The sequence below is a fragment of the Mobula hypostoma genome, chromosome 15 (assembly GCF_963921235.1).
Source record: "Mobula hypostoma chromosome 15, sMobHyp1.1, whole genome shotgun sequence".
NCBI lineage: Eukaryota > Metazoa > Chordata > Chondrichthyes > Myliobatiformes > Myliobatidae > Mobula > Mobula hypostoma.
The window spans coordinates 54,440,537-54,456,847 of record NC_086111.1 but is presented as its reverse complement, the minus strand read 5'-3'; the positions used below and the strand labels follow the sequence as shown (position 1 = coordinate 54,456,847).

At 40.8% G+C, this 16,311-nt stretch overlaps 1 protein-coding gene across 8 annotated transcripts in view; it reads left to right on the top strand.

Annotated features, from left to right (window-relative positions):
• Positions 1 to 16,311, top strand: part of cacna2d3a (calcium channel, voltage-dependent, alpha 2/delta subunit 3a) — an 892,602-nt gene that overhangs the window by 459,963 nt on the left and 416,328 nt on the right. For all 8 annotated transcript variants that reach the window (XR_010020451.1, XM_063068081.1, XM_063068079.1 and 5 more), the window contains 2 exons: positions 1,879 to 2,010; positions 16,251 to 16,311. Coding sequence is in view for 7 of the 8 variants with exons in the window: in XM_063068081.1 (XP_062924151.1) it covers positions 1,879 to 2,010; positions 16,251 to 16,311 (193 nt within the window). In the remaining variant the exon portion in view is untranslated. The remainder of the gene's footprint in view (positions 1 to 1,878; positions 2,011 to 16,250) is intronic.

Below are 16,311 nucleotides of genomic sequence, written 5' to 3'. Positions count from 1 at the left end.
CAGATAACTTCAATTCAATTGCTCTAGTAGGGTAGCGGTTAGTGCGATGCTATCACAGCCTGGGTCATCGAGTTTGGGGTTCAATTCCGGCGCCGTCTCTAAGGAATCTCTTTATGTCCTCCCTGTAGAATGGATGGGCTCTCCAGTTTCTTCCCACAGTTCAAAGACGTACTGGATAGGCTAATTGCTCATTGTAAGTTATCCCATGATTAGGTAAAGGTGAATCGGGGTTGCTGGGGGTTTGTTGGGGCAGCACGGCTCAAAGGGCAGGGAGAGCCTACTCCGCACTGTAACAAACGAAAATGTCAGCTCTGTTCCTACAAAGAATCGGGATAATATATTGAATTAGGAACTGTGCAAAGAATTCTGCTTTTCTTTGGTGCAGTGCCCAAATTGCATATTTTGCTGCAAGCTCCTGATAATGAGAAGCAATTCTCTTTATTGGCCTGATGCACTGTGATTTTGACACTGTGGTATTTTCTCCACAGATATAAGAACAAAAAAACTGAAAAAAAATAGAAGCAGGTGTAGACCATTAGGCTTATCATGCCCGCTTCTGGTCAACCACATCATGGACTGTACTTCGACACTGCTTTCCTAAAGCAACTTTAATATCCAAAATCTATTGAATTCAGTCTTGAATATATTTGTTGAATTAGCCTCTATGGCCCTCTTGGGTAGACAATTTCAAAGACTTGCTGCTCTCAGGGTGAAATAATTTCTTCTAATACAATCCCTCCATTCCAGTAATCAATTTGGTCAACCTTTGTTGCATTCCTTCCATTTTAAGTATATTGCTCCTTAGATAGGGAACCCAGCATATATAGTAGCATTCAATTTATTTTCTCACCAGCACCTTAGTGACCATTGTAAGATGATGGAGCGTATTGCATCAGTGCTGTAAGATTTGTCAATGCTTTGCTGCAGGGATTTTTCAGTTAACATGGATTTGATCAAAGAATGGTTGAATGACAAACCTAGTGACACAATTTGTTGAATGTAAAAGCTCATGTGAAATCAGTGGTCAATTGTACAGATTGAATTGATCCATTTCTCTTCTATAGCTACAGCTAATTTTACACCTTCTCTCAACTCAATAGTCCTTTCTCTTCCATCTGTTGCCACCAGCTTTCAGTGCTGTAATCTATCATGGGAGAAAAATAGACTCCAAACACTCTGCAGTACCACAGCTGAGTGAGCCCTATTTATGAATTCGATTAGAAATGAAAGACAGGGAAGACTGCATTTAAAAGGTGGCTTTTAAAATCTCAAATTTCTGATATGCCTTATCGTCAATGAAAAGACTTTTTGCAATATAGTTGCCTTTGTGATGTTCCTATTACTCATCTGTAGTCCAGTTCTGTCCTAGCCCAATATTAAGACTTGATTTCAGTTGCTGAACAGAAGATTGGAATGATTTTGCCTTACCTTAACTGGGGAAAATCAAGTTAATTACTGTATTAACCAACTAAGTTCAGGTAGTCTCAGCATAGATCTAACATTCATCTTGGGCCTATACTGTCTGCATGACAAAGCCCTTCATTGCCTGTTATTTGCCAAACTTCCTCAGCTCTAATATCTTTGGAAATAGTATTTTTATTTCTGAATTCTTAGTTCCTTTATTTAATATTATTCAAATCGTGTACTATTACTCACTGAGATATGCTTTTGAACATCTGAGGCAGCTTGATGGGGATCCTACACACTGTTCTTATCAGGATTCTAGTAATTCATGTTTAGATTTCTACTTTAACGTTAAGTAATTTCATTCATGTTCCCCTCCAGATTCATATCTGAAATTGAAAACCTCTGTGTAGATGTGAACATTGTTGGCTATTACTATTTTTGTATATAAAAGTTACTGTTCTTATCTTACAGATCCCGCTATAGTAAATGGGGTTTCTTGGTCTGAAGCATTAAACAAAGTTTTTGTTGACAATTTTGAACGAGATCCTTCACTAATATGGCAATATTTTGGAAGTGCCAATGGATTTTTCAGACAATATCCAGGTATGAAAATAAACTACAAATCACTCTTTCTGCAAAACAGCCATGTGGGATAATAAACAAAAAATTAACTTCACTGTTTGAATTTAAAACAGGAGAGCTGTTGAATTTACAAATTCCAGAGAAGTTGCTGTAAAATCCATAGACATGTGTTGCAGCTATGTTTGTTACCCAGTCTATTCTTCACCACCGAATTCTCTCTCATGCAAATCTCTTCTAAAGGGACTTTAGTTTTAGAAAACACGTGGCTTAAAATCCTTTGCATCTTTTCACAAGCTGTTTCCAAATCACCTGGCTAGGAGCTACAGTACTTACTTTATCGTATGAGAAAGCTCATTGCCCAGATCACAAAGTGTTAAAAGGCTGCAAACTAAAACTTCTAAATTCCCATTTACTTGTAGCACATGGACATCAACAGAACAGAATGATTACTCTAGGGCTTCATTATCAGGGCAGTGGAGTAAAGATGCAGTCCAACAGCATTCACATATTTTAGTGATAATAATATTAAGTTCAGTTCTAGACATGCAGCAGCACATCATGAGAAGGTCTTCTTCCATTACAAATTGAAACATTTGCCAAATTAAAAGAATTTACTACAAGATAAGTAAGTGGCATGGGGGAGATCTGTTGGTAAAAAATGAAATGAAATCCTTATAGGTGACATAGATGTAGAACCTATGTGGGTAGAGTTAAGAAATTGCAAGGGTAAAAGGACCCTGATGGGAGTTGCAAACAGCATATGCAGGCGTCCAAACAGTAGCCAGAATGTGGGAGATAGAAAAGGCATGTAATAAGGACAATGTAACAATAGTCATGGGGGATTTCAATATGCAGGTATATCGGGAAAGTCAGGTTGTTGCTAGCTCCCAAGAGAGGGGATTTGTAGAATGCCTATGAGACAGCTTTTTAGAGTAGCTTGTGTTTGAACCCACTATGGTAAAGGGAATTCTGGAGTTGGTATTGTGTAATGTATCAGACTTGATTAGGGAGCTTAAGGTAAAGGAACACTTAGGAGACAGTGATCATAATGTGATATAATTCACCCTGCATTCTGAGAGGGAAAAGATGAAGTCAGATGAATCAGTATTACAGTGGAGTAAAAGGAATTACAGAGGCATGAGAGAGGAGCTGGCCAAAGTTGATTTGAAGGAGACATCCTCAGGAATGATAGTAGAACAGCAATGGCTGGAGATTCAGCAGGGAAATGGTCGATAAACGTAATAGATATTTTGCATCAGTCTTCACTGATGCAGTGAGAGTATTAAGAGATAGAACTGAGCACAGTTGCTATTACTAAGGAGAAGTTGCCTGGGAAGCTGAAAAGTCTGAAGGCAGATAATTCACCTGAGCTAGATGGAGTATGCCCCAGGGCTCTGAAAAAAGCCACTGAAGAGATTATGGAGGTATTAGTAATGATCTCTCAAGAATCACTCAATTCTAGAATGGTTCTGGATGACTCGAAAATTGCAAATGGCACCCAGTTCTTTAAGAAAAGAGGGTGGCAGAAGAAAGAAAATTAGAGGCTAGTTAGCCTGACTTCAGTGGTGGGAAGTTATTGGAATCTAATATTAATATTAAGAATGAGGTTTTGGGGTATTTAGAGGTACATGATAAAGTAGGTCAAAGTCAGCATGGTTTCCTTAAGGGGAAATCTTGCCTGACAGATCTGTCGGAATTCTTTAAGGAAATAACAGGCAAGGTAGACAAAAGAGAGTCAGTCATTTTGTTTATTTGGATTTTCAGAAGGCCTTTGAAAAAGTGCTGTACATGAGGCTGCTTTACAAGATAAGAGCCCATGGTATTATAGTACAGATGCTAGCATGGATAGAAGATTGGCAGACTGTAACGAGGCAAAGAGTGGGAATAAATGGGGCTTATTCTGGTTTGCTGCTGGTGACTAATGGTGTTCTGCAGGGGTCGGTACTGGGACCACTTCTTTTCAGATTATACAGTACGTGAATGATTTGGATAACGGAATTGAAAGCTTCGTCCGCAAGTTTGCAAATGATACAAAGATGGGTGGAGGGGCAGGAAATGTTGAGGTAGCAGAGAGTCCGCTGAAGGACTTAGATCGATTGGAGAATGTGCAAAGAAGCGTCACATGTAATATAGTGTAAGAAAAGTACAAGGTCATGTACTGTGGTTGAAGGAATAAAGGCATAGGCTATTTTCTAAATGGGGAGAAAATTCAAAAATCAGAGTTGCATAGGGACTTGTAAGTCCTTGTGCAGAATTCCTTGAATGCTAACTTACAGATTGAGCTGGCAAATGCAATGTAAGCATTCAATTCCAGCAGACTAGGATATAGGAGCAAGGAGGTAATGCTGAGGCTTTATAAGTCATTTGTCGGATCACATTTGGAGTATTGTGAGCAGTTTGGGCCCCTTATCTAAGAAAAGATGTGTTGGCATCGGAGAGAGTTCAGTGAAGGTTCCAAGAATGATTTGGGGAATGAAAGGGTTTTTGAATGAGGAGTGTTTGATGGCTCTGGCCTTGTGCTCACTGAAGTTTAGAAGAATGAGGGAGATCTCATTGAAACCTATTGAATATTGTAAGATCTGGATAGAGTGGATGTGGATAGGATGGTTCCTGCTGTGGGTGAGTCTAGAACCAGAGGCCACAACCTCAGAATAGGATATTACTTTAGAACAGAAATGAGGAAGTATTTCTTTAGCTATAGGGTAGTGAGTCCATGGAATTCACTGCCACGGATGGCTGTGGAGGCCAAGTCATTCAGTATAATTAAAGCCGAGGTTGATAGGTTCTCAATTAGTCTGGGCATCGAAAGTTATGAGGAGAAGGCAGGAGAATGAAGTTGAGAGGAGTTATAAATCAGCCAAGATGGAATGGCAGAGCAGACTCAGTATACTCAATGGCCTAATTCTGCTTCTATACCTTATTCATTATGGTCTTATGTTTAGACAAGATGCTTTGTGTTCGACTGCAAAATGTGGCAACTTTCATGAATACAGGGACTTGGACTATATTCTCTTTGTGTGACTGTATTTTACTGCTATCTTATATGTGCTTTGTGTTCCTTCTGCTGTGTGTGATTGCTGGTAGGTGGTTTGCACCGTGGCCCCAGAGTAATGCTGTTTCATCTGGCTGTATTCATGGGTATCCACGTATAGTTGAATGACAATTAAACTTCAACTTGAAATATTTAAATTCCGTTACGTGTTCAAAAGACCATTTATGCTGGGGCTGTATCTTATTTATTATTAGTTATTGATACTGTACACACGAGTATAATGACAGAGAAAGTACTGCCCACTCTGGATCGATCAGTAGTTCGGCACTACCACAAGGGAAGTATACACCACCATAATATGTGGTGGGGTTTCCTCAATCTTGTAGCACTGTCAAACAAATAAGTGTCTCTTTGGGTCATAATAGACTTCAGTTAAGATGTAACCATTTTTGCTTCTCACCCATTGTGTGCAATTGGGATAAGACTCACTCCTCTGTAGGTACCCTATTGACCACCAGCTTTCTGTTATTGTGATGTGGAAGTTGACATTAGACATTAGAAACGGGAATGAATAGCCACAGGTTTCCCTAATTGTTTGATAGTGTGTGGGGGCTTCTTTTCCTTCCTTTCTGTGGTACTATTGCACCATTTTGTGTTTCATTAATGATAGTCTCTCTCATTGGCTGGAATTTTGACAAAATCACATTTACAAACTAGATCAACCTTGACCAATTTAACTGGGCCTGGATTCTCCCACTTTCAGAGCAGTGATCAGAAGTCCCATTCTTTGAGCATCTCCGTTCACTGAATCATTGCATCAGAAATCTGCCATTGCAATGTGTACAGCCATCACTGAGTAGTGTGTTAGTGTAATCATTAAGTTATTGAACTAGCAGCTAGAGTTTCAGACTATTGATCCAGGGATATCAGCTTGAAATGGAGCTGAGGAATTTTAATTCAATTAATTTATTAAAAGGAAGATTGGTCTCTATAATATCCATTGAACTATTGGATTGCTGTAAAGATTCATCTGGTTCATTAAAGCCTTTCAGTCTGCTCTCCTTATCTAACCTGGCCATAATGTGACTCCAGGCGCACAATTGTGTTTGATTATTTGCAGCCTCTTCAGTTCTGGGACAATTAGGAGTGGACAATATTGCTGACTTTGCCAGTGATGTCCACATCACATGGACAAGTCAAGCAAAATCCACATTTTACCTTTGCAAATTTTGAACCACAGCAATGTGCTCAATGTTTCTATCCTTTCAGGTTGTGGCTTCTTGCAATTTGACACAGTTATGTAGAATTTTATATATTCTCTATAGAAAATTACTTAAATTGTGTACTATCAGTGGGCAGCATGGTGGTATTGTGGTTAGTGCCAATAATCACTGATTTGAATTCAATTACTATCACTGCCTATAAGAAGGTTGTCCTCCTTCCCTGTGATGGCATGGGTTTCCTCTGGGTGTTCCCATTTCCTTCCATATTCCAAAGGTGGTTGGCTAGAGTTAGTGAGCCATGGGCTTGCTACGTTGCTGCTGGAAGCTTGGCAAAGTTTGCAGGCTGCCACCACAAACCTCTCTAATTTGGTTTGATAGAGACAATGCATTTCACTGTATGTTTCGACATGCATGTGACAAATAAAGATGATCTTTCTTTCTTCTAGTATGTGAAGTTATGAGCCAGCAGCCAGCTTGAAGGATCAGCTCGAACTCTGCTATGGAACACTGACCTGTTTTGTTACTTATGTCACAAAACACATTAGTTGACTTGGAAATTTTGCAATCATTTGCAGAATTGGAATGGATTTGTGATCATTTCCATTTTGATCAGGAAATGCACAACAGGCAGCATCTGTGAAAGTTGTACTCATGGTTTATATTTCATTGGAATGTTAACCAAATCCCATTCCCTCCACCCAATGCCCAATGCTGTATGTTTCTAGCACTTTGTTTTAGTTCCACAACATGACATATTGCTTGTTCTCCCACTTTATGATTCAATTGAATATATTCAATCACTTGGATTACTCTTGGAGACAAACTGCTTAGAAAAATAAACTCAAAGATATCCTACAGATGCTGGAAATCCAGAGCAACACACGCTAATTCTGGAGGAATTCAGCTGGTCAGGCAGGATCTATGAAAATGAATGTTTGTGGATGACATGATTGTAATCAGTCCCATCTCTTATAATGATGTAACCTGCGATCAAGAAGAGGTAGACGGTCTTGTAGCATGGTGTGCTCGTAACAACTTGGAGCTTAATGCAATCAAAGCAGTGGAAATGAGGATTGAATTCTGTCAACAACTCCCTTGGAAATTAATGGTCAGGCTATGTCGAGTCATTCAAATTCCTGGAGACTACCATTATCAATACAATAAGCTCGTTATGGTTATCGTTAGCAAAGCACAGTAAAGGTTGTTCTTCCTATGCTAACAAGGAACTTAACATCTTTAATAGGTCCATTTAATATCAGAGAAATGTATACAATATACATCCTGAAATTCTTTTTCTTCACATACTTCCATGAAAACAGAGGAGTGCCCCAAAGAATGACTGACAGTTAAATGTTGGAACCACAAAGCCCCTGCCACACGTAAGCAGCAGCAAAGCATCAAACCCCTCTCCCCCACCTGCAAAAATGCATTGGCATCCCCACTGAGCACTCAGTCGTGCAGCAAAACATCAATAAAGACACAGACTTGCAGTACTCCAAAGACTACTCGATCACCCGGTATTCGACATACCACAGGCTCTCTCTCTCTCTCTCTCTCCCTAATAAGGGAAGAAGAGATGTCCCCATTTCACAGCGAGAGGGAAGACAAAACAAAACAACTTGCTGATTTATGGTGTTAAGAGTCTGTTGCGTTGCGTTTTCCAAGCTCTGTACCCAAGGAACTCAGGTCCCTGGGCTCATAGCCAGCAGCCAGCCCACTGCTTCCATGTTCCAGCAGCCAGTCCACTGCTAACATCTTCCATGTTCTCCCATGGCACATTAGGCGGTGGCACCAGCCTTGAATCAGCCTGTCTCCAGAGCCATGAAAATCCAGAACCCTGAAGGCGTGCCTGCCTTCCAGGTCACATCCTTGAGAGACTGAAAAGCGGCCGGTCGGGCGGCCCTGAGAGGGGGTTCCATTCCCACAAAGAACTTGAGTCAGAGTGCCGTTCCAGTTCAGGGTCTTCAAAGGAACCTTGAAAGGGAAAAAAGAGATATCAAAGATAGAAATAGAGATGTTTCCGAAGATGCAAGCAAAGGAGTTGCTGTTTAGTCCCATCATAAATAAGCTCTGCCCTCTGAACTGGGTGAATCCTGATGAACTTTTACTCAGCCATCATTGAGAGTGTTATGACCACCTCTATCACCGTTTGGTTCCCTGCTGCCTCCTCTCTCTCTAAGTCCACTCAACAAGTGGTCCACTCAGGGGAGAAGATTGCTGGCTGTCAGCTACCGACATTAAAAGATCCGTTCATCGCCAGAGCGAAATAAAGAGCTGAAAAAATACTGCTGACTCCACCCATCCTAGCAGTCACATATTTACCAAATTGCTATCAGAGAGATGCTACGAGTCCATCACCATCAGCACTACACACCATCTCCAAAGCTTCTTTCCTGTAGCAATCCAGCTTCTCAACAAAACTCACTCAAGTGTAATATTCTGACTGTCCCTGTACAACATCTTTCCTGCTCTCTTTGTTCTGTTGATAACTATTTGAACTGTTCATATGTTTATTTAAATTTTATTATTGACATTTCTGCATGTGACCATTCTGCTAATTGTTGATAGTTCATGCCTGTTTGCACTATTGTCTTGTAAAGTATTGGTTTCTATTGTGTTGTCTGTTCTGGTATTGTCCTGTGTTTTATGCTTGGCACCTAGCCACAATCAATTCTGGTATGTTTCACATTTTGGCAAATAAACTGATTCTGATTCAGATTCTGAAACAGTTAATGTTTTGTGCCGAGACCCTTCATCAGGGCTGAAAAAGAAGGGGAGAGATGCCAGAATAATAGGAGAGGCGAGGAGAAGAAAAACTGGCTAGAAGGTGATAGGTGAAGCCTGGTGGGCGGGAAAGGTAAAGGGTTGGGGATAAAGGCATCTGATGGGGGAGGAGAAAGAGAAGAAGGAGTGGCACCGGGGGAGGTGTTAGGCAGGTGAGGAGAAAAGGTAAGAGGCCAGAGTGGGGAATAGAAAAAGAGGGAAGAGGGAGGGGAAAACAAAAACAAAAGGAAAAAATTACTGGAAGGAGAAATCAATGTTCGTGCCATTAGGTTGGAGGCTACCTAAATGGAACACGATGTGTTGCTCCTCCACTCTGTGAGTGGCCTCATTATTGCAGAAGAGGAGGACAAGGACCTACATGTCAAAATGGGAATGGGGATAGGAAATAAAATGGTTGGCCACTGGGAAATTCTGGTTTAGGTGGATGGAGCAGGGGTGTTTAACAAAACGGTCCCAGCAGTTTAGTTTGGGTCTCATCAATGCAGAGGAGGTTGCATTGGGAGTACATCCATAAGCAGCTTGACTCCAGTTAGTCCTACCTAATCTATTTTCTGTGGGCTGTACTTTGGAATATTTACTATGCTGATGGCTTTTAAAAATGTGTAGATGTTTCAATCATCCAAACAGGGTATTAAGCATAATTAACCTCCTGCTTTGCTCATCAGAAGCAGCCTATCTACAACCTTACTTTGTCCCAAGGGCTCCTTGCATATCAGCAACCTTACATGCATTATCTTCAGTTTTTGTCAAAGCACAATATTCCCTTATGATGATTTTGATAAATCCTTGGGATCAAAGCACTTGCAAATTTGCTTGAAGCTTGTTCCGCTGCTAACAGTATTAGATTTACTTTTCTTTCTCTATTACTGGATTTATTGAAATATTTTTGCTAAGAGTCATTTCAGTTCCAAGATTCAAAACTTTCAATTTGATACAAACTCTTCTACTCAAGTAACACTTATATTTTTGCTCATGTGTCCTCACTTTATGCATTGTACATAATTGTAATATTCTAGATCAGGGGTTCCCAACCTGGGGTTTATGGACCCCTCAGTTAATGGTAGGGGTCCATGGCATAAAAAAGTTAGGGAACCCCTGCTCTAGGTGATAGCTCAAACACTGGAGAAAGGAAGAAGAGAGGTAGTTGTGGGGGAGTTTTGGCTTTTGATATTCCACAAACAAGTGATTCGCTTGTTCCAGTTTGATTGTATGCAAAAAGCAGGCCATTTTCATTTGGGTCCAGTGACTGAACTGAACCATCTGTACGGGCCATTATTGTAAGAAGGTACTGCCAGTTACTGTTGGCCTACACTGCTTGAAGATGATATATCTCCCAAGACAGGGTTGGACCAGATGCTGGCAGTCGTGCAGGAAGTGAATTGGAATCATGACCAACGAAAATGGCACAAAGTCAGCACTGATTTAGGGCATGGCAATGGAAAACCTGGTGAACAGGTGCCAGACTGCAGGGAAAAAATGATTTTGAATTTTCAGCTTCATGCTCAGAATGGAATACTCAGTATTGAAATGGATTGAGTGTCACAGAATATAAGTGACCTCAAAAAGTTAATGAATGTATTCTCTAAATATTGAGTCAATACATCCTGCTTCCATCACCCATCTACTCATCTTTCAAAAATTTCTATCAACGGTTACAGGAAGGAGGCAGGCGAATGGGCTTGAGAGGGAAAATAATCAGCCATGATATAATGGGGGAGCAAATGATGGGCTAAATAGCTCAATTCTACTCCTATGTCTAATGGTCTTATGGTCAAATGGCATCAAAAGGATTTATCCAGAAGATTCCCTTGTGCAACTTAATCTCCATTGTAGAGATGGTGCAGCAAAAAGAGCTTTAGAATGTCGATTGAAAGAAATGAAGATGATGGTATCATTAGGACTAATCTACATGTCACAAGCCACAACTCCCCATTTAACAATCTCAGGTGAAATACTCAACAAATGCAACCAGGACTGGCAGGCTGGGAAACACAAATAATGCAGGGACAATGAAAAAAATTGATCTACAATGTCAAATGTGTATCATTCACAGAACAGAAAAGTAGGACCTGAAAGTAATGAAAGACTGGGGGCATAAGTGACGTGTTACAGGACAGGAGGCAAGGGAGACCTGTGGTCTATTTGCCAATGGCAATGGCTACACGCAGGTTTTCTGCAGAGTGAAAATGAAGATTTTGAAATAAGTTTATGGGTTTGCACAGTGAAATTATCATAACTGTTGGAGCTTCAAAGAGCATGAATTTGCCATGGATTTTTTCAAAGATAATCGATCTCATCCTTTGCCACTTAGAAGTGATAGGCCACTCCTTTAACACAGTCTTAGACCCAACCATCATGACGGAGTTGATGGCTATGGTCTCAGCTTTGATTGTAAAATGGTGCTACAGAGGAAAGGCCTAGAACTTAATACTGCAAAGAAAGTTCTTACATTTCAGCAAACTCTCCTCTGTTAGAACCTTAAACTTGCCAAGAAAGCAACATGGGAGAGTGACACCATGGAGCATGTTTTTCTGTCTCAGGAAAACATTATTCACCCTACCACACCTACAATGCCCTTCATGTTGTCTTCTAGCCCAGACTTCTCACCTACACAAAGATGGTGTTATCTTTGGCCAGATCTTCTTGGCTGGGAGCTGGACTATGTTGTCATCCCAAGTTGTCTGCAGTCTCCTTGATCACAGACACCACCAGAAACTCATTTGGAGCACTGACTAGGCAAAAGCACATGGACGATAGACACCAGTGGAATGCATTAGGGTATAATTCATTTTTGTATGCAATGTGGTGTAGTTTTGCTGTAGACTTGCAACATGTATTTTGTGGTACTTTTTGCATTTTCATTATGTCTAAGTAAATATTTGGATAGTAAGTTAGAAAGGATGACTGCACAAGCATGAAGCCACTCGAGATTTCAAGATCAGAGTTTTGCCATCAAGGCCAACTTGCTCCTTTCCTGGATAGTTATACATGAAGAGGCTTGCAGGGTCCGGTGGCAGAATAGCAATCTTTTCTCCAATAGATTACCATTATTTACACACCACCCCAGATATTTCGAGTGCAGCATAAACCTAGGAGGGAGATTGAAAATCTGCTTCAGTGGTACCACAATAACAGCCCCCCAATCAATGTCAGCAAAACCAAAAAGCTGATTGTCAACCACCGGGGGAAGATAGGACAGTCCTTATTAGAGGATCAATGGCTTTAAATTCCTTTGCATTAACATATCAGAGTATCTGTCCTGGGACCAGCACATAAGGGTCATCAGAAAGAAGGCATGACAGCCTCAACTTTCTTTGAAGTTTGCATACATTCGGCATGTCACCAAAAACTTCGACAAGCCTCAATAGATGCACTGAGGAGAACGTGTTAATTGGTTGCATCATGGCCTGGTATGGAACACCAATGGCCAGGAACAGAAAAGGCAACAGGAAGTGGTGGACACAGCCTAGTCCATTACAGGCAAAGCCCTTCCCATCATTGAATACATTTACATGGAGCACAAGAAAGCAACAACCATAATCAAAGTTCACCACCATCAAAGCCGTGCCCTCGTCTTCCTACTACCATCAAGGAGGAGGTACAGAAGCTTAATGTTCCACACCACCAGGTTCAGGAGGAGTTAATACTCTACAACCATCAGATTGCTGAATCAGCATAGATAATTTCAATCACCACTACTCTGAACCCATTCACCTACAGAGTCACTTTCAAGGACTCTTTACAGCTCATGTTCTCAGTACTATTTTTTATTTGAACAGGTTGTCTTAAGCACATTCACTGTTTGTCAGTCTTGGTCAGTTTTATGTAAAATTCTATAGTATTTCTTTTTTCCCGGTAAGTGCCTGCAAGAAAATGATTTATACAAGGTAGCATATAGTAAAGTAAATAGGCTTCAATAACCAATCTACTTTGCATTTTGCTGTAGAACATGAAACAGAGACAGTATGACACAGGAACAGGCCCTTCAGCCCACAATGCTGTGCCACACCAATTAAATTAGTAATCGAATGGCCAACTAAACTAATCCCTTATGCTGATACAATGTCAATAGCCTATCATTTCCCTCACATTCATGTGCCGATCTAATTGTCTCTTAGAATCCCAAATGTATCTGGCTCCGCTACCACCCCGGCAACGCATTCCAGGCACCTGGGTGTTCTCTGTGTAAAAACATCTGTGCCTCACAGCTCCTTTGAAGTTAGCCCCTCTCACCTTAAATGTATGTCCTCTGGTATTAAACATTTCAACTCTGTGTGAAAGATGCTGTCTGTCTACTCTATCTAATCATAATCTTATGAACCTCTGTCAGATTTTTCCTTAGCCTCTGCCACTCCAGAAAAAACAATCCACTTTCTCTGAATAACAGTAATTAACACTGCCAGGATGTTGCCTGGATTGGAGAGCGTGCCTTATGAGAATAGGTTGAGTGAACTTGGCCTTTGCTCCTTGGAGCGACGGAGGATGAGAGGTGATCTGATAGATGATTAGAGGCATTGGTCGTGTGGATAGTCAGAGGCTTTTTCCCAGGACTGAAATGACTAAAATGATGGGGCATAGTTTTAAGGTGCTTGGAAGCAGGTACAAGGGGGATGTCAGAAGTAAGTTTTTCACAGTGGTGGGTGTATGGAATGCACTGCCAGTGAAGGTGGTAGAGGTGGATACAATAGGGTCTTTTAAGAGATTCCTGAATAAGTACACGGAGCTTAGAAAAATAGAGGTGTATGCAGTAGGGAAATTCTAGGCAGTTTCTAGAGTAGGTTACATGGTCAGCACAACATTGCGGGCCGAAGGGCCTGTAATGTGCTGTAGATTTCTGTGTTCTATGTTCATTCCTGTTGCCAGTCATTGCTGTTGGCTCCCAGCTATTCTGCCCAGATAGTTGCTGTACCTATTGAGAAGGTTCAATATAAAGGATTATCCTTCAAGTCATCTATAGTCTCCTCCTCAGTGGTGCTCCTGTCATGGGTGGCAGATGGCAGGCAGAAAGACCCAGGCATCAGCAGACATTTTCCTCTCCCATTCTGACGTGGGTGATTTTCAGGTTTGGCAATGTTTCTGCTCCAAGCAGAGGTGCCATGAGAAGCAACCCAGCTAAGGCTCAGTTTCTGTACTTCCTGACCTGGTTCACAGCCTTTGATTCCACTCATGACGGATGTTGAGAGAATGCTGAATGTTCCGATAATTTTAAGGGTTATTTCCTTTCAGACTCAATCTATGATACCCATTTTTCCCGATTGTGGCATTTACCCTGTACAGCTGGGTCTTCTCCTTGCTATGTTGAAGTACTCAACATTTATTACAATGCTTCTTTCAGGTAATATTACATAAATTCCTGTCTATGTTTATGATTGCATCTGCAGCTGTCTCAGTTTATGGAGCACAGGATAGATCACCTGCTTTGAGCAGTGACAATTTAATGATGGTGAAATGCCCATCAAATTTTCCCATCACTGTGTCATGCTTTTCTCTTTCATCGTCCTGTCAGGATGAATGATGTGAGAATAATCTCTACTTTATCCCCCATGCAGCACGCTTATTCATCTCATTTCTGCTGTATCTGCTAGTCCTGACATGATGTAATTGTGTTCCAGTCATCTTTTCATTTTGGTTATTCCTCACACATGGAAAAATTAAATTCTATTGCACAAGTTGAAATGACATTGACTTCTGAAATACTTGGCTTAGGTAGTGACTTAACCAAGTACCGCAACTGACATTCACCAGGCTTTGGCTTTCTTGTCTGCTTTTAGCATGAACCCTGTGGTTTGGTCACTTCTGAAGAACACTTTGGTAGGTTCGATGAAGAACCCATTTTGGTTTTTGCTATGAGTCAAGTTTTCAGATTTCTCTTTGGCCGACACAGATGTAGATTGCATTTCATGTCAAAGTAAGATTCAAGTTTCATTTCAAAATAAAACCAATCAATAAAAAGTAGATCAAATAAAGATAAATCTATTGCAGAGATACTAATGCAAGTAGAAAGCATGAATAACATTTTGTACTGCTGTAGTTTGTATGAAATTATAAGGGAAGCATTGTAATGTCATACAATCTACGGGACTTAGTTTATATTCTCCTTACGATGTAGGAGTACCAACAGTTATTACAATGCTTCTTTTGGGTACTAGTACATAATTACGACACAGTAGCGAAGTGGTTGGCACAGCACTTTATGGTACCAGTGATCCAGGTTCAATTCCCGCTGCTGTCTGTAAGGAGTTTGTACGTTCTCCCTGTGACCAAGTGGGTTTCCCCTAGGCGCTCTGGTTTCCTTCCACAGTCCAAAGACATGCCAGCTGGTAGTTTGATTGATCGTTGTAAATTGTCCCGTGATTAGGGTAGGGTTGCTGGGCGGTGTGACTCAAAAGGCAGGAAAGGCTTATTCCATGCTATATCTCAATAAAAAAATAAGTATCTGTCTGTGTTTATGATTGCGTCTAAGCTACCTCAGTTTATGGAGCACAGGATGGATCACCCGCTTTGAGCAGGGACAAAGCAGATGATCTACCTGCTTTTGGTATAGTCATTGGCTGCTTTCAACCCTACCCGCCTGGCTGGGAAACAGAAGGGATGAGGTTGAGTGCCCAGTAAACAGTATTCCTCTTCTTGGACAGTCCCTTGAGGTCAAGGATGACTCGCCTTGATTCCAGTTTTGTGGATTCCCAAGTGGCTTATGAACCTAGAGTGGGAGCAACAGGTGGGGCAGGGCACGCCTGATGGTGGGTGGTCTGCAGGGCTTCTGTGTAAGTCTTAAGGTTTCCTATGGAATCTCCTCCTAAAATTCCTGAGGTGACTGCAACAAAGCTCCACTATTTCTTTTTTAAGCTATTTGTGTTCCTATGCATTTGGAGCACTCTAGGATTGGGAACAAAATCTGTATCCTTAAAGTCACCAGAGCATTCAATGTTTCACTTGGCCACCTCCTTTTAAAGAACCTTTATCATATTTCCTAACCTTCACTGTATACTTAAGTTCTCCAGGTTAATGGTGCATTCTAAACCAGACACAATGAAATAATTAGTTTGATCTTGGAAAGCAGCCAACAGCATGAAAGCACTTATAAGAAGAAATGTAAAGCAATAATCTTATTCCTTCATTGTCTTTATGCAAGATGAAATTGTAAAACATATGGGAAAATGTATAATTATTATTTTATACGATACAGTCTGACAGATGTTCACTAATTTTTTTCTCCCATTTCTTTTTCATTCACATTGAACTGAACGATTCCTTGGAAATAGGCATAAAATGGGAGCCAGATGAAAATGGAGTCATTGCATTTGACTGCAGAAACCGCAAATG